Here is a 19,329-nt window from a genome sequence, read left to right as displayed (position 1 = left end):
AAAGGCTTGGTTTCCTCCCAGAGCTTTTGTGATAGTCAAAGCCAGCCACACCAATATGTTCGTAGGAAGTTACCAACACCTGCTTCAGGAATTACAAGAAATTTCAAGGAATGGTTCATTTTGTCATTTGTTCCCCCTTATGTTCTATTTATTCCAAACCATTGTGTATTTCTTTCTTCTTTGGAAGGTGTTTGTGCTGCTCTTTTTCATACAGTGAATGGAAACCAGTGGTGACCAACTTTTGAAACATTTAAGAGAAGCTAAAATGAAGAAAATCTGCACACATACACTGAGAAAAATTTGGTGTTGAAACCATTTTCACTAAGAAATTGCTAGCAAATTTCATGACGAATTAGCACATACAAAGCTATAATACAAAGAGTCATATTTTGTGCCACTTTTTGTCTTATTGGAGTTTAACAAACTCTGGTCACCATTCACTTCATTGTATGGAAACATTTTTCTCCTCAGAAGAAAGAAAATCATACAGGTGAGGGTGAGCATATGGTGACCGAAAATTCATTTTGGGGTCAGCTATTCCTTTAAATAACTGTGTTGTAATGCATCCCCATGACATCATGTGCTTAGTTCAGCGGGTGTCTCCTGTAGCCAAAGTCATCATGTTCAGGCATGAAAATATCGGGATACATCCATCTGGATCTAGTCAGCGGTGCAATTTATTTGTATTGAATTTGCATTAGGATACAAAACGGAATCTCATCTGACCTGATGCTCATTGGAAAATTGATCGTCATTAATATTGCTTGAATATTGATTGTGCTTGTACATCAGAACAGCATAATTGAGCAAGCGCTGGAAACTTGAGGAAGCTGTCTATCCATTTGATTCCTGAATTATGTTTTAAAATTTATACCACAGTGTTATTGATTTCTTGATTGTGATTGGCTTATCTGTGTGTCTGTCTGTCTCTCTGTCTGTCTGTCTGTCTTTCTGTCTATCTATCTATCTATCTATCTATCTATCTATCTATCTATCTATCTATCTATCTATCTATCTATCTATCTATCTATCTATCTATCTATCTGTCTGTCTGTCTGTCTGCCTAATCTTTTATTAGATTCTAATTCCTTTATTTTTTTCCCAGGATCCCGTCTGCGGCAGGAAGACTACGCACCCCGCATTCTGGAACACCCCTCTGACCTGATCGTATCCAAGGGCGAACCGGCCACCCTAAACTGCAAGGCGGAGGGGCGACCCACCCCCACCGTGGAGTGGTACAAGGATGGAGAGCGTGTGGAAACGGACCGGGACAACCCTCGATCCCACCGCATGCTCCTGCCCAGCGGCTCGCTCTTCTTCCTGCGTATCGTACACGGCCGTCGCAGCAAACCCGACGAAGGCTCATACGTTTGTGTGGCTCGTAACTACCTGGGAGAAGCGGTTAGCCACAACGCCTCACTGGAAGTAGCTAGTAAGTGCTCGGCTGGTTTCTTATCACTCCGGGTCTGCATATAGCATGCAATATTAAGTGTTCAGATGTGTTTGGATAGCGTAGGCTTATCGGTTCAGTTCCGAACGATTCGTATCGTCTTCCAGGAGCGGTTTGAAAACAGGCCAGTCTTAATTTGGCTTTGTGTTTGTGACTTTTCTTGCCTGGAACTGAATATAAGAGAGCCTGTAGCCTCTCCAGCTGAATAGAAAGCGTTTCCAGTTTCCTCTTGGGTCTCTGGGTCTCAATGGACTCAGTGGGTCGGATAATCTCGCTGGAGATGGGCAGGATGTGACTGTGCCACTGGACCTGCATGGTGATCCTGATGGAGGAAACGGGCCAGACGGCCTGAAGAGAACAGAATAGGTCTTAGTAGGTGGTCGTGAGCTATAAAAACAATAAACGAACTCACAACAGTTTATGATATTTACAGTAGAGATCACAAGAAAGCGGTTACCTTTATCTGTTATGCTTTATTGATGTGTGCTGTATCTCTTTGTGCGATTGGCATTTGTAGTTTTTCCTTTTTTTATTGGATTCAAGGAGATGTGCATCAATGGGGTCGATTTTTATCCTTTTTAAAAAGGATTCATAAAACCGTTTTTGTGTACAGGCTCAAAGCAGATACTTTAAATGGGCTTATTACTTAAAACTTGTGGTTTTCAGCGATTCTCCTTGGCCTCGGATGTGATATGCATTACATACCGTCTCTCTTTTAGCTTGAAAGGACTGATCTCAGATATCAACCGCTTTTCAAGTATGCCTAGGAGCTGTCACCAAGCCTCTTGTTGTAATCTAATCGAGTCAGTGCTGGACCTGGAGGGGGGTGAGTCGCTCATGTAGTGTGTACCTATGGCATGTCTTACTCACTCTGAAGATCTGCTATGAAAAACTGGCCTTACCCTTATAGAAATGTACTGTATATATATATATATATATATATATATATATATATTACATTTTATATAATAAATGCAATAAGTGTATATCATTATATGTGATTTTGATAATATTTTTTTCAGAAGATTATTATTTTAATATGATTTTTAAAAGCGTTTTGAAAGCATTTTTATATCTTGCTAAATTTTCCATCTGAATTAAAATGTATCTTGTTTTCCAGTACATAGCTTAAAAACAAAAAACTATATATATAGCATATATGTTAGTATAATTATAGTAGTATAAAAGTACTAATAAATTAATTAAAATTTACTGAGAGTTATTCTTAAAAATCTATTTGGGCAAATAACCTGGATTCAAGTTATGTTCTCTGAAAAGAAGTTTTGATATCTTGCAAAATTTTGCTTCTGAAGTAAATTTTTCCCCTGTATTGATATTGTGGCACATGCTCTGCAGTGCTGTGTTGATATTTTTTGATATGTTGCAAAATTTTGCTTCTGAAGTAAATTTTTCCCCAAAATGAAAATCGTTTTGTCATTAATAATGGACCACTTACCCCCATGGTCATTCCAACCCCATAACAAGCTTCGTGGTTCGGGGGGCTTCTCGGAGGAAAAGAATATATTTTGGATCAACAAAAACTGCCGGAGGCTTGTGACAATGGTCTCATAGACTGCCAAGTAAAATACACTGTCAAGGTCCAGAAAAGTAATGAAAAAGCACTCGTCAGTAAATACTCCTCCTCTGCCATCCCCGCGGTCAGAATACTCCATCTGCCATCCGCGGTTCAACCGGTTTTTTTTTTTTGCTTTTTTATTTATTTTTTCTTCTCAAAAAATTAGCATATTGTGAAAAAGTTCATTATTTTCCATAATGTAATGATAAAAATTATATTTTCATATATTTTAGATTCTTGCACCCAACTGAAAATATTTCAGGTCTTTTATTGTTTAATACTGATGATTTTGGCATACAGCTCATGAAAACCCAAAATTCCTATCGCAAAAAATTAGCATATTTCATCCGACCAATAAAAGAAAAGTGTTTGTTAATACAAAAAAAGAGTCAACCTTCAAATAATTATGTTCAGTTATGCACTCAATACTTGGCCGGGAATCCTTTTGCGGAAATGACTGCTTCAATGCGGCGTTGGCATGGAGGCAATCAGCCTGTGGCACTGCTGAGGTGTTATGAGGCCCAGGATGCTTCTATAGCGGCCTTAAGCTCATCCAGAGTGTTGGGTCTTGCGTCTCTCAAACTTTCTCTTCACAATATCCCACAGATTCTCTATGGGGTTCAGGTCAAGAGAGTTTGGCAGGCCAGTTGAGCACAGTAATACCATGGTCAGTAAACCATTTACCAGTGGTTTTGGCACTGTGAGCAGGTGCCAGGTCGTGCTGAAAAACGAAATCTTCATCTCCATAAAGCTTTTCAGCAGAGGAAGCATGAAGTGCTACAAAATCTCCTGATAGCTAGCTGCATTGACCCTGCCCTTGATAAAAAACACAGTGGAACCAACACCAGCAGCTGACATGGCACCCCAGACCATCACTGACTGTGGGTACTTGACACTGGACTTCAGGCATTTTGGCATTTCCTTCTCCCCAGTCTTTCCTCCAGACTCTCGCACCTTGATTTTACGAATGACATGCAAAATTTGCTTTCATCCGAAAAAAGTACTTTGGACCACTGAGCAAACAGTCCAGTGCCGCTTCTCTGTAGCCACCAGGTCAGGCGCTTCTGCCGCTGGGTTTCGGTGTTTCAAAAGCACACGCCTGTGCACGGTGGCTCTGGAGTTTCTACTCCAGACTCAGTACCACTGCTTCCGCAGGTCCCCCAAGGTCTGGAACGGTCCTTATCCACAATCTTCAGGGTTCTCAGGGTCCGGTCACCTCTTTCTCGTTGTGCAGCATTTTTTGCCACACTTTTTCCTTCCCACAGACTTCCCACTGAGGTGCCTTGATACAGCACTCTGGGGAACAGCCTATCGTTCAGAAATTTTTCTTTCTGTGTCTTACCCTCTCGCTTTGAGGGTGTCAATGATGGCCTTCTGGACAGCAGTCAGGTCGGCAGTCTTACCCATGAGTTGCGGTTTTGAGTAATGAACCAGGCTGGGGACGATTTTAAAAGCCTCAGGAATCTTTTGCAGGTGTTTAGAATTAATTAGTTGATTCAGATGATTAGGTTAATAGCTCGTTATAGAACCTTTTCATGAATTGCTAATTTTTTTGAGATAGGAATTTGGGGTTTTCATGAGCTGTATATGCCAACAATCATCAGAAAAAAAACAAGTATTAAAACAATAAAAGACCCTGAAATATTTCAGTTGGTGTACAATGAATCTAAAATATATGAAAGTTTATTTTTTATTATTTCATTATGGAAAATAATGAACTTTTATCACAATATGCGAATTTTTTGAGAAGGACCTGTATATATACTCAAATTTTGTGGAAGATTTTTAATTTACTATTTATAAATAGTAAGTAATAAAATTATTAGTAAATTTGATTCTTTGACCCTCCAAAATTCCATGGTTAATACAGTTAGCGTTACTAGTGTTTTTGTAAGCTCCTGTAGGCCAGTGCTGGTCAAACAGAAACATAAATTTGTATATGTTGAAGTTGGTGGGGAAATTATGTGAGCTCAGAGAATAAAAAGTGAGAAAATATCATGCGGTATATCAAGCAGTGGGTGATATACTGTATGTTATTTGTTCTGGAGGCCTTCTTTTTTTTGCAAGAACGAAAACAAGAGGCTTGGCAGGCGGACGGACGACTTGGCCCGACATGAGGAAAAGCTTGGGCTGCTTATTCTGAATAAGGTTCAAACAGGACCATAATGACACAGTGGCAAAGCTCAAAACCCTCACTGCCTGTCCGCTCCCTCCGCCCCCCTGCCCCCCTGCCCCGCCGCCACGCATGTAATTACCCCATTCAGGCAACCATGATGGAAACCTGCGACAGGAAGGTAGTAGAATTCCTGCCTAAACTCCCCTTTTCCATCCAAAACTAGACAGACAGTGTCAGAGGCAAAGAGAAATCTATCACTTCTCGGATATCAACACTCACCTACTTAATCAGACTGACACCAGGAATGTCAGACCCGCTGTCTGCCAAGAAAACCGCCGAAAAGGAAGTTAAGACCTCAAAATGTGTTTGCTCTGCCTAGCCTGCTCTTACAAGAACACTGTGTACACAGTCTTTCCTTTTTCTAAAGTTATTTTAATAATCCCGCTTTTATGATCGCCCAACATCCAGTGGACCGTAAATCGAATCCAACTTTCAACAAGCCGTGTTTGGCCAGGCAGTGATGCTTAGCGCAGATCTGTTGCGGGTTTATTATTATCTTCACGTACAGTAGAGGCTCTGTGCAGCACGCTGAGGTAAAATGGGTCAATCCAGGCATTCGTTCTGCCCTGTATGTCCTGTGTATGTCCCTAAAGATGGATTTTGCCCCCTTTTTTTCTCCATGTTTTCCTTTCAATATGAAACTTGGAGGCTTATAATGCTTCATGTGTCACGCTTTGTTAGAGTATAATGACTTGCAGAGGAACAAAGAATGAGAGAGAGGAATGTTAGAAAAAATGGGACTGGCTTTATCCGTAAGAGCTCACTGTTCACCCCGATGGCTCCGGGCCACGCGTTGCGTAATGTGTGCTATCAGGCTGCATCTTAAAGAATGACAGACGTGTCTTTTGCAGGTTTTCTCGCACTCTAAAAACAGCTGTAAAATTGCGATCAAAGAACAGGAAGTTTAAAGACCCGCATAAATGACAATGTGAGATTGTTTAAAGATTGATGGGCGGTTATGTGTCTTTTTATTGTTATGACTACTTACAGTGTGAAACAGGTTCGATTAGTTGGGGTTGTAACTTTACTTAAGTATTTTTACTGGTTTTCAAAAGTGACACTGAAGACATTTTAATGTAGACAAAAAACTAAAAATTAAAAATCGTTTTGGATTTTTCAGTTTATTAACAAATTAAACAAAAATATTAAGTAGCTCAACTGTTTTCAGTATTGAAAATAAAAAGAAATTTTCTCGAGTAGCAAATCAGCATATTAGAATGATTTCTGAAGGATCGTGTGACACTGAAGACTGCAGTAATGATGCTGAAAATTCAGCTTTGCATCTCAGAAATAAATTACATTTAAAAAATATATTCAAATAGAAAACAGTTCTTTTAAATTGCAATAAAATGTAACAATTTTTTTGTGTTTTTACTGTATTTTTTGATCAAATAAATGCAGCCTTGTTGAGTTAGAAGTGACTTCTTTCAAAAACATTAAAAAATCTTGCCATTCCAAACTTTTGAACAGCAGTCTCTCTCTCTCTCTCTTTCTCTCTCTCTCTCTCTCTCTCTCTTTAGATATTTTAACTGGAAAATAAGTAAAAAAAGACTAGTTGAATTATTAAGAAGTCACATTTTTGCAGTGTGAGAGTCATAAAAGCTCAACTTTTCCCTAAAACTCTCACTTTTTTACCTGTAATACTTCTGAGAAGTCAGCTTTGTCCTTTATTAGCATGCTAAATAACTGCAGCATGTGGAAAGCCTCTAATTATAGTGTACTCTTCCAGTTCTTGGGCTGCGGTGGAAATGTGGATCAGTACGCCAGACCCCGATAACCCCGTCAGGATGTGTGGAACGGTCTATAGCGCGCTCTAGTCTTGAGCTAAGAGAGACTTACTAATCTGGGAAATCATTAATCATTAAATCATCTAATTACAGTTTTTGTGTTTAAAACTTTTTTTCCTGAAGTTTTTCGTTCCTGATCTGACGCTGAAGTTAGGTTTGATTACTGGTTGCAAGAAAATCAGTTTCTGCAGTGCTATATTCAGAATTATGTGGACTGTCATTTAGCACATTTTCTCTGTTGTGGCGGTCATGTGAGCATTGCGAATTCAAATCTAGCTTGTGCTGTTTCCAAGTCCCTTTCCAGCAAATTCTTCACATCATTCCCTCTACACTTTGTATTATTCTTAACAGTTAAAGAGCAAAAAGTCTAAAAAAAAGTTTTGGCTGGCACGAAGGAGGAGCTGCTGTTGTGACAGACACAAAGTCAAGCTGACGTTTCGTCTGTGAAACAGAAGAGGACAGTTGGCGTTCGCCCTCTGAAGGGTGGGTGACACCCCTCATTATTCCCTCGCAGGATGTTCCCCTCCGCTACATCTGTGTGCTCCCGCCGCCTTTGATATTCAAACCAACCTGTTTCCATTATAGATTCATCATAGCTGTGCAGAATGTGATATTTGTTTCATTAAGATATTATAAGAGGGAGCCACATTATAGTTGAAGAGGACAAGGGTTTAAGGTCCCTTGAGAATCCATTTTCTTGATTCTTTAGTGCAATTAAGTCTCATGATCCTTTCAACCCTCTTCATACCTCTGCTGACATTTCAGAAATTAATTCAATTGTGTTTTTTCTTTTTTTTTCTTTCGGAGAAGACACGTAGGCGCAGATTTTGTCTCTTAGACTCGGCGGTAAGCTAAGTAGTGGCCTTTTCCCTGAAAATAATTAAACAGCATAGTGTTTCCTGCAGAAAATCAACTATGTTTGAGGTGTATTCCCAACCCAAGAAGAACAGGAAGACAGCGTTCCTCACATCTGCTTTTGAGATGTCAGTATGGGTAATCGTCGCAAACTGGCTCTCTTTAATTGGCTGGTGGGTGTGTTTCTCCTTTAGCGTCACAGGGACTATTTGCAGATGCCCAGAAATTACAAGGAAAACTAATCTGGGATGTTTAATTACAATGCTGAGGGGAGTTACTGACAGCCCTTGGGGGATGGACGGAAATAAAAAAGAGACCAGAGAAGATAAGTGCAGGTTCTTCCTGGTTTTTCCCATGTTATCATGCTCTCATCTCTCTGGAGATCCACACTAGCTCTTGTTTTGTACTCGACCTGATTAGCATTATTATGGTTAATTGCTTCAACTTGAGGCCCCGGAACCATGCAACATCTGCCATGCATATTCAGTCATGTGATTCCAACATCTCATTTCTAGTGGCATATAAAGTTGGAGATGTGTGGTATTGCAGTTTGGTTGAATTTTCGGCTAGGTATGCACAATTGGTATTATATATGTTAACCGCCAATATTGAAGATTTATTATTATTATTATTATTATTATTATTATTTATTGATATTGATCAGTATTAAATATTTAGTTATGCATCGGTTAAGAATAATCTCCAGAAAATATCCAAATATAATAAGCCATTTATAGAATTTTCATACTTTATAATGCTGTGATACCAGAACTTGCTCAGCATTTTTAAAATAGTTTATTTAAAAAAAAAAAAGTTGTGTTTGTATTTGTTCAGACAAAATATTTATTTATATATATATATTTTATTATTAATTATGGTTTACTGACCATAACCATACCTTAACAATTATTTTTATATTGAAAAAGTATATTAAATTGCATACATTTAGCTTAAATTTATCAAAATAATAAATTATAAATATTTTAATATTTCATTATTTTAAAATTCACCATTTCTAATCCTCAGTTTGTTGCCATTGGACAGAATTTTGATTTTACGCATCCCTAATTGCAGCTGTTGTGCTTCATTAAAAAAATAAAAAAAATAAATAATAAAAAGGTAGTTGAATCAATGTTTCATCAGTCCTCAGTAGGTTTAGGAAAATCCTCACTAAGTGGGCTGGAGTATTGTACAGAAAACCAGCGAACTGTGGCTTGAGAAGATAAAGTAATGGCGAGAAGGTGTTTTAGGGCTTTGTTCTGCTTTTGTGTAAGACAAAGATCTCCCACTGCTGAGCTCATGGACGAGGGGAGATGGACGAATGGAAGTAGGGTCGGAAAGTTCACCACAGTAATGAGCAGTGGTGAGAGCTGGATGGATGGATGACAACTTCAGGATGGATTGCCATGTGAGAGAAACAGGTCTGGACAGTCGGAGTGAGACACCGGACGCCTGCGTCGTTAGCTGAGTGCGACCTGTCCATCTTTCTGTAACTGTCCCAGAGCATCACACCGTTAACTGACCAGTTCTGATAATGATGTGTCTTTTACCCTCAGCTGGGAGTCGCACTACCTTTGTCTAGTCTACAACTTTGACTACACTGGAAATATGTACCTATGTTTTGCATACTGGCGTTAAAACACTCAGGTTGCCTAAAGATATTGTGAATCGTGTCACATTTGCATAGATATGACTGGAGCAACAATGAAAATCCCCAGCCAGCAAAGAAACAGAACAAAGTAGAGCTGTGTGAGGAGAAAAAAAACGCATAGTTTGAACAGATGGTGGATGTTGATCTTCTCTGGGCATCTGGGCTTCGCTGGAAATGGAGGATAGGTAGGTAGATGTGCACATCGGGGGTAATTAGAGGCCCTCACGATGACCAAGCATTTCAGACTCGCTTTGATCCCAGGAAATGTGCCGCATCCTCAGACAGGTGAAGATAACTTCTCCTGAGGTCATTTAATGGACGGCGGTCCACAAATATGAGGTAAATCCCTCTGGAACCAGCTGGTTTTGCGCAAATTGTTCCCTATAGCATGCAACCTTAATTGATGAAATTGTTATGGCTAAAATCTGGCATTTAATTCCTGAAAAAGCCTTTATAGTTGTCCTGGGATGTCTTTATAGGGGTTCATTTAGAGTTCTGTCCTTCAGCGGTTCAGTTTGTTCTCACACATCCAGTACTGCCTTGAAGGGAGTCGTGCTGACGCAGTGAGTGCCGTCCCACCTTGGCCCTGTGCGCCCATCCTGATAAACACAGCGTAGCCAAAACTATTTGGTCCTCCTGTGGCAAGAGCCTGTAGATACGACCCATGTGATTCAAAGTGATTTCCTCCTGGCTGAACTCCATTTGCGATAAACTCGGCTGATTGTACAGTCCCTCTCGGTCGGAGGCCCAGATAGGAAGTGTGTCTCGGAGGCTAATCTTCCCCCCTCCAACGGAGGGCCCAAGTATTAGTCCCGCTGCTGTCTCTAATCCCCCACTTCTGATTTGAGAGTCTCCCATGGCCTTTGGGATTGAGAGGAAAGTGTTTTTTTTCTCTCTCTCTTTTTCCCGTGTTTATTTTTTGAAACATCTTTATGATGCTGTCCTGCTTCGCTACACTTAAGCGTTTATTAAAGCAAGGTTAAGCCGTCGCTTGAAGCCTTTCAATCAACTAGTGGAGTCCAGAAAGGATTAACAAGTTTCGGAAGATGAGAAATATCAGAGATTTTGAGGCAACAATTTCTCTGTTTTGTTGGGTTTTTTTTTTAATCTGGGCTCATGTCTTATAAGTGTCATGTATTTTTATCGGAAACTCCACTGCTCGTTACTTCCTGCTGGAAAGTTCAGGGATAAGTGATGCAACTCAAGCGTAACAAAATATTTTTTTCTGAGGACATACTATTTCATGCATCCCGTCTGCCCTCATTTTCTGTAGTACAGCAAATTTTTATGATTGTGGTTCTTGGTTGCCTGTTAGTCTAGATGGTTAGAATAGTTTAGGAAGACCATTAGTGCATAATAAAGAAATAAAAACATTAACTTACCACTAGCTATGGCATTTTTTTTTTTTTTGGCATATATGAAGAATAATTTTAAATACAATATTTTAAAATTTGTACATTTCTAAATAAACTATATGGATAGCTGACAACATGATGAAATAAATTCTACCTTTTTTTCAACTTTTTTTTAAATACATATTTATATATATAAATATAAAATCATATAAAATATGATTTTTATTTGATTCATTTATTTATATTATATGCTATATTAATTGGATAGGAATTGGATTTTGAATGTATTTATTTATGTATTTATTTATAGTTCATTTTTAATTAATAAAAATAATTCATGTGGATTAAATAAAATTAAAAAGGAACTATAAATTAATGTAAGTTCCAATTTAAATTTCACATATGTGAAATATTGCATAAGTGAAACTCACATTATTTATTTAGTTAAATTTTTTTTAAATTAATTGCATTAATTAACTTACATTTTTATAGTTTCATTTTTTGCATTAATTTTAATTGAATTTAATTGTACAAGCAGCAAAAATCTGATGAAAATGAGGTCGAGGTTGCATTTTGTGTATAGAAAATTCAAAAATTCAGAACGTTTGTTGTTGTACATTGTAACCTATATCAGATCTTTTGAAGTGCCATCACAATAAGTCCTGCTGCTCATGACCCCACAAAAGAGTGAAAGACCAATAGAGAGTAAACAAATGAATGGACAGGGACAGTCCTGTCCTGTCACACACGTAGCTGTAATAGTTTGAATGGCGAGGTCAGCTTGAACCCCTGCCCCAGATAGAGATCTGGCAGAGGAGAGGTGCGTTTGGCTTAGCTTTGCGATCTTTGAGGCACTTCAGTTACGGCGCTAATCCTTCTGGAAAGGACATTACGACATGGCGTGACTCTGACCTTGGAACAGTTTCAGAGTCACAAATCAAATCGAAACAAAACAGAATCACTCCAGAACTAACAGATGAAGCTTTGAAACAGAGTGTCAGTAACTAAAACTACTCTTAATTAGCACTATGTTCGATATCAGACGTCGTTCAACTAGTTAGATTCATGAGTCGCATCCCTTACGGTTTGACTGATAGATTAATGGTGTTTGCATAGGTTGATACATCTTGGAAATGTTGAATTACAGGTTCTTCTCATGTTTCCGGACTATGTATCGCCATGTTTCTTGTTGCAGGAAAGAGGTGAAATTGTCAAATCGCTGTCAAAACAGCTGTAGCAGCTAGACGAGCCGTCTGAAAATGTCACAAACACTCACAGCGGCCTCCTTTGTCCGTCTGCCGCCGTTCCCTCTGAGCTGGGTGTGGCTGTGAAACTGTAACATTCCTGCGTAACCCCACACCGCGCGACCATAAAGAAAAGACACAAAGAACGTGGATGAAATGATTGAATGGAAGGGGGATAAAGATGAGAGAGCTGTCTGAAAGGAACCTTTGAGAAGGATTTTTGGGGAAGGTTTCTCTGGATCTGCCCGGGGTGACTGGACTGATTTAATTTGAACAGTGCCTGCGGATCAGGTGACGGCAGTGATTTGAGGGTCAGTGTGTCAGGCTATGAGATAGAGAAGTGTGCACGAATCAAGAAGAGCTTGGTTTTGGATCCTGTATTTGTACAAAGACTATGTTAAAACATCTCTTTTGTTAGCTCCTACAAAAATACAGAAAAACTGTATTATATTCATATTGTAAAAAAAAAAAAATTCTTTATCATTTTTTTTTATTTCCTTACTAAAATACCTACATGGCATGCAAGTAAACAAAATATTAAATTTTTAGTAAGTGTTTTATTTTGACTGAAGTTATTTAAAAAAATATATATATATTTATTTTGATTTTACATTTTTATTTCTTAACTAATTATTAGCTTTTCATTAAACTCACAAACCTCCCTGCAATTCCTTCTCGAGCCCCAGTTTGGGAAACCTTGACATAATGTAATGCTTAATTCACTTCATGTTGTTAATAACAACAAATTGAATATATGGTGCAATATTATCCTATGTAAATCATTTTGATAAACAAGTTACTTTAAAAGTAATCAAAAAGTAGTCTGATTACATTACCTAAAATGTGTAATGTAATGGATTATGTTACTAACTACAATTTTTGTTATGTAAATTAGAATCAGTAATAGACTATAATTTAAGCAGCTCACTGTGCTCACTCCCTTTTAATCTTTTGACAGCACTATATATATATATATATATATATATATATATATATTATATATATATATATATAATATATATATATATATATATATGTATATATATATATATTAATATATATATATATATAGATGTATATATATATATATAATTTGAAGTGCATAAATAATAACTGGTATGACTCCAGTGGTAGAGCCAGCCTCATTATTTCCACAGTCTTTTAAAGTTGCAACCACATTTTGGAGCATATACAGTTATTTGTCTTTAAAAAAATGTACCATAGAATACCATTTAAGGTTATTGTTACCACTGTAAAATCATAAATTAACATGGGCAACCTTACCACAGTTTTAAAGCACCAACAATAAGTGTAGTGCCTGGCGAACTGTGGTTTTCAGGGCCACCGAGTACAGTGAACTTATGCAAATTGAATGGCAGAAATATGTGCAAACACCGGTGGGAACTGTTGGAGCTCCTCTGCAGTTCTGTGCACCGCAATGCAGGTGTCCTGAAGGACGCTCCTCGCTTCCCCAGCACAGCTGCGGGTTTTGTTGCAGGTGTGTGCGTGCGTGTCATTGAAACTCGCCTCTGCCGTGGCCCGCTCTCCCTCATTAGACCCTTTCCAACAGGATTACCAGAGTGCCGAGTCTGCAGGTACTCTTATAAGTTCATTTCACCTGCTGTTTGGGAGCCATAATAGCTTATTGATTGGCTGACAGAGATGCACTGGGGCAGTGTAGAAGGACGTCCGGCGGTGGAGGAGGGGATAAGTTAATCGCAGTTGGACCCGGGTGAAGAGAATTCAATCAGACAACCCCCCAAGGCTTATAAGTGGCGTGTAAATTTGTGTCCACCTCAGTGGATTGGACCTGACTGATATCTGAGCACTTGTGAAGCAGCGGTTCTGAACAGGAAAGTGAGGAAGAAAGAGAGAGAATGTTTAGCATGTTTAATATGTGTAATGTAATGGTTTACGTTACTAACTACAATTTTTGTTATGTAATTTAGAATCAGTAATAGACTATAATATAATAATAATTTTTATTTTTTTTATTTTTTTTACTATTTTACTACTATTTTCTTTTTTCTATTTTTATTTAATATTTTATATATTAAATATAAATGTATCAATAGTTTTTTATATTATTTTATATTATTATTTTTTTCTTTCACTATTTTATATTTATTTATTTATATAGAAACAGAATGCTTTTTGGATTATGAAAGTTAATAAATACTAGATCTATTCGTATTTTGACCAAAATCTAGGGTTTCATTTATCTTAGGACCCTAGTAACCCAAAATCTGCTGACTCTCATTGGAAACTCTCTTCCGATAAGCTCCACATCCTGCTTTCTCATCGACAGCTGGTGGCTGCATCCGTCTTGTGCATTTAGAGGTGTGTGTGTTTTCTCAGAGGAGCCGCGGCCCATTAGCTTGACCTGTCAAACACACTTTACACCTTCGTTACCTGGAAACTGCACATCTCGTTTTTTTATTTGACCGCCCGGAACTGTGTGCTATTCACAGTACATTTAGCACAGCCGTCTAGCACACATCCCTATTCGCTCAGACCCGCTTGCCCTTTGACCCGTTTGGACATCGCTGGCTTCGCTAAACAGCATGTACTGCTAAAGACTTGTTTGGGAAATCTTCCTTCCACCCGCAACAGTCCGTTTTTGCTTTCTCATAGGTATTCCAGGTCTATTTGCATCCTTTCCAGGCTGGCGCTTTCGTTCTGGTCTGGCAAATCTCATCCTGTCTGCACGTAAACGCTCCGTTGACACAGAAACAAACAGTAGATGATGGCAGAAACAAAAATGAGGTGAGATAGAGTGGCGAAACACACAGACCTTGACCCTCCAGCAGACACCACCCTCGATTGGCCATCGCTTATCTTATTGTGATGTCAGGGCCAATGAGACTCGACCCCTCCGTCACTCTCCGTGATCCCATGACCACCCTGCCATTCCTTTTAACCGTCCCGCCCAAACGCTTGTATACAAAAAACATCTGAATCAACCCACTGTCAGAACATGTGGGATATTACCCAGAAACGGCTTGGCACAGAGTTCAAAGGCAATCACAGAAAGAAAACAAATAGGCGGAGGAAGATACGAGCAGTTGTGTAATGCAGATGGACGTGTGCTCCAAGATTAGGGACAAAAACATTCCAAAAACACTGCTGTAATTTAGGAAAGTTTTAGTATTTGTAGATGTCCATGAACAAAACACAATATTTATTAGGATTGTAGCAACTACAAATTACATTTTTGAAAACACTTTTATAGTTTTCTCAATAATTAGGGGCCAAGCACCAAAGGTGCATAGGCACCTATTGTATCCATTGGCGTTCTTATTATTCTTCTTTAGTTTCTTCTTCCGCTCTTGAGTCTATGGCAGCCCATAGAACCGCTTGCGGGAAGTTGTGAAATTTTTTTGAAGTTTTCGAACTCGTCCTAGAAAAAATGAAAAATGGCTATTTTTGTTTATAACTTCCGAATTGTTTGACCAAATATCACAAAACTGGTCTCTTTAGATTCAGTGGAGCATGCCAGGTCAACCCATATTCACTTTTCCCATATCGGCCAATGTGAATTTTGTAGTTAAATGAAATGTGTACATAATAATAAATAATATACAGTATATGAGATATATAAAAAAATAATCATTCTGGTTGATTGAGATGTTGTTCTAGGATCAACAAAGATGAACATGTTATACTTGGAGAAATCACATTCACCATATAGATATATACACACACACACACAGACACACACACACATATATGCATATAATACTTTTTATTTTTTTATTAAATATTATTACATTTATTAAATATATAATTTATATTATTTACATTACATTACATTTAGTCATTTAGTAGATGCTTTTATCCAAAGCAACTTACAAATGAGGACAATTGAAGCAATCAAAACTAACAAAAGCGCAATGATATACAAGTGCTATAACAAGTCTCAGTTAGCTTAACTTAATTAAATGATTTATTAAATGATATAATTATTTTATATAAAACACACACATATACATATATTGTTTACATTTATATTCAAACAGTATTTTATATAAATATTTCACATGAAATGCGCTCACACTTCATGATTCAGTCAAATCCTTATTGCTGAAACCATTTTTTGAGTTGCCCATTCCACTCAGAAATATGTCACATTGCATTAGTAAAGTGGCCTTTGAATTCTACTTTTTGTTGACTAAATAAAATGATAGAACATTAGGACATTATGATAACCTTCACAAAACCTTGCACTCGCATTTGAACATTTTGAACTGTAAAAACTCTACATTTTAATATTCCTACAACCAAACTGGGATTTTTTTTTGGAATTTTTTTTTAGTGAGTTTGTTTGTTGGAGTGAGTGAGGGAGTGAGACCAAGAGAAGGAGGGGAAAAAGCTGAGAAGCTTGCTGTGCTTGCATGGAGAAGATAAGAAGACAGGTGGTTTGTAGTCTGATGAAAGAACGTCTGACAGCTGGCAACTCTCAGAACGGCTCGGTCTGTGTGTGTGTGCCGCGTCGAAGAATGTGAATGTTTGCATGTGTGTTTGTGTGTCTGTCTGTGTTTGGTGAGTCTTTGTGGGTCTGCCAGCTGAGACACATCCCAGAAGACCCATCCTCCGGGTGTCCTGCTCCTCTGGCGTTCCTGGCTCTCACCCAGCTAATGCCAGCACCCAGAGATGCTTTAGTGTCTGACACCAGATCCGCACGGGGAGGAAAACAGCAAGAACGATCTCATGCTTAAAGGGATAGTTCAAACAAACACACACACACACACACACACACACACACACACACACACACACACACACACACACACACACACACACACACACACACACACAAAGAAGATGGACATTAAATACTCATGTCACAAACCTGTACATTTTCTTCTTCTTCTGAGAACCCCCATGAAATGTAGGGGGTTTTGTCCATACAATGCATTATTTCAGATAAAGTATTATTTTATACATATCAGTCTTATTTTAGCATCGAGACTATTACAGTTTTATTAATATTTGAATAAGATTTTTTTATATTTCCTGTTTTTCATTTTAATTTCAGTTTTAGTTAATATTTCAGTAATTGTTTTTGTGATTTTGTCATCTTTAATAGTTTTTGAAAATGACCTCATAGTCTTTATTTTAGTTTTAGACCTGTAAACACCAGTGAAGTTTACTTATTTATTTTTTACTTACTTTTTAATTTTTTTTATATATATATATATATTATATTATAATAAAATGATATTAATTTTAATTGTTTTTTTTTAATTAATGTCATGTCACAAACCTGTAGGACTTACAATCTTCTGAGAAATAAATAAACAATAATATATATAATAAAAATAATAATAATTTACTCTGCAAAAACTTTCAAACATTATTTTATTCCTTTTTAAACTCTTAAACACTCTTTAAAAAAGTTTCTTTATTGGTTTTGATGGTTCCTATGACATAACACGTTTATTTTTCATAGTCATACAGGTTTGGAATGACTTGAGGGAGAGTAGAGGATTTAGATTTTTGGGTGAACTGTCCCTTTAAGGGTGACTGGCAGTGACCAGTGTTCATTTTCAGTAATAGTCAGAGACATTTGGCCAATGTGACTGTAAGAGGTTATTTCAGTTTCAAAGTGACATTTTGTGTCATTATTCCCTAACTTTCTGTCTGTCTGTTGACGGGTCACTCCAGTGATCTCCAAATACTGCCATTGTGATGATAGGGTGCTTTGTTTGTCCAGAGAAGATGGCACAAACGGGGCACACGCTGTTATTTGCTGTTGGCAAACAAGTAGAGTCCTGGGCAAGCACAGCGCTGTGTAAGTGCCCCACACCACAGATCACAGTGTGCTTCACTTACCCTGACTAAAACTCTTCAAAGTGCCAGGGCAGTTTCAGGCCACAGTCTAAATTTGCGAATAATAAATGTGTAGTTTTAACTGTTACATACATAACTTCTCTTTGACTTAATCTGTTTTTTGTATTTTATGGTTATTTTGTTTGATGTGCTGATTTGTTTTGTTGTTCTGATGCTTCCTGAAATGGAGTGTGAAGACTCGTTTTGAGTCTTGATTTACTACAGAATATCAACATCAATGGTTTCGTCTCATTTCTCAGGGTGGTCTGTTGGCTGTTGGACTTGGCTCTCCTCAGCCGTTTGAGGGAATAGACAGGACTTGTCTTTGACTTTGTCTTTTGCCCAGGAGGGCTAGATCACCTGTCCATGCACAGCTTCTGAAGGTTTCCAGGTGCATGAGCTTCATTCTGTTAGAGAGAGAACAAAAATTCAGAACAAATGGTGTGGGGATAAAAGATCTTTTGCTTCCTCTGCATCTACTGTTGCCATCCATTTATAAGTGGTTTCAATTATTATTTTATTTATTTTTATTTTTATTTTTTTTCAGAAAAAATTAAATATCACAAAAAAAATCAGCACCAGTTTCATTGAAATGACAATTGTATTGTTATTTTATTAACATTTATTAAATTAAAATTATTAAAATGATAAATATTATAAATATTTAATTGTATTAGTTAAAAAAAGATTTACTTGATTAATTTTATATTTTATTATGATTATTATTATGTATTTTGTATTGTTTTTATTATGATATTTTTATAAATATAATTTTTTTATTAACAGTTTATTACATTTCATTTAATCTTATTAAATGTAATAAGATTAAATGAATGATTCAAATCATTTAAAAAAATTATATATATATATAATATATATATATATATATATATGATATTAGATATATATATATATTATATATATATATATATCTGTGTGTGTGTGTTTATTATAATATTTTAAAAAAATGCATTATTAAATTTTTAATAATTTTATTTAATTTTATAATGTATTAAACTACTTAGTCACGACTTCACTATTCTGTAAATGTTTTTCCATTGTAGCTAGTGTTGAAATCCTTCTCCCAAATTAGAAATTTATGAACTCAAGTGAGTGCTTTTTCCCTTATTTTTTTGTTTTTCCATTTATCATTTTTGTAAAGTGATATACCAGATTTGGCATATAAATCAATGGATGGAAACCCGGCAGTGTTTTTCCATTCATCCCTTGTGCTCAAACCAGTGTCGCCCTGTAAGCATCCATGAGTGTCCATGTCTGTAATAAATGTTTTGATGAAGGTAATTGCTTGGTCAGACAGTGATCACTGGATGGTGAAAATGAGTCCCCCAGAGTTCATCTCTAGGGACTACAATACAATTCACTATCTTTGAAACCACCATTAC

The 19,329-nt window shown here is 37.2% G+C and overlaps 1 protein-coding gene across 8 annotated transcripts in view; it reads left to right on the top strand.

The window, feature by feature from the left end:
- LOC109102016 (roundabout homolog 1-like) overlaps positions 1-19,329 on the top strand; it is a 171,065-nt gene that overhangs the window by 31,347 nt on the left and 120,389 nt on the right. For all 8 annotated transcript variants that reach the window (XM_042739956.1, XM_042739957.1, XM_042739960.1 and 5 more), the window contains exon 2: positions 1,106-1,432. In XM_042739956.1, the coding sequence (XP_042595890.1) occupies positions 1,106-1,432 (327 nt within the window). The remainder of the gene's footprint in view (positions 1-1,105; positions 1,433-19,329) is intronic.

Source organism: Cyprinus carpio, chromosome B15, assembly GCF_018340385.1.
Source record: "Cyprinus carpio isolate SPL01 chromosome B15, ASM1834038v1, whole genome shotgun sequence".
Taxonomy (NCBI): Eukaryota; Metazoa; Chordata; class Actinopteri; order Cypriniformes; family Cyprinidae; genus Cyprinus; species Cyprinus carpio.
Note: the sequence above shows the minus strand (reverse complement) of the source record. Positions and strands in the feature narration are given on the sequence as shown.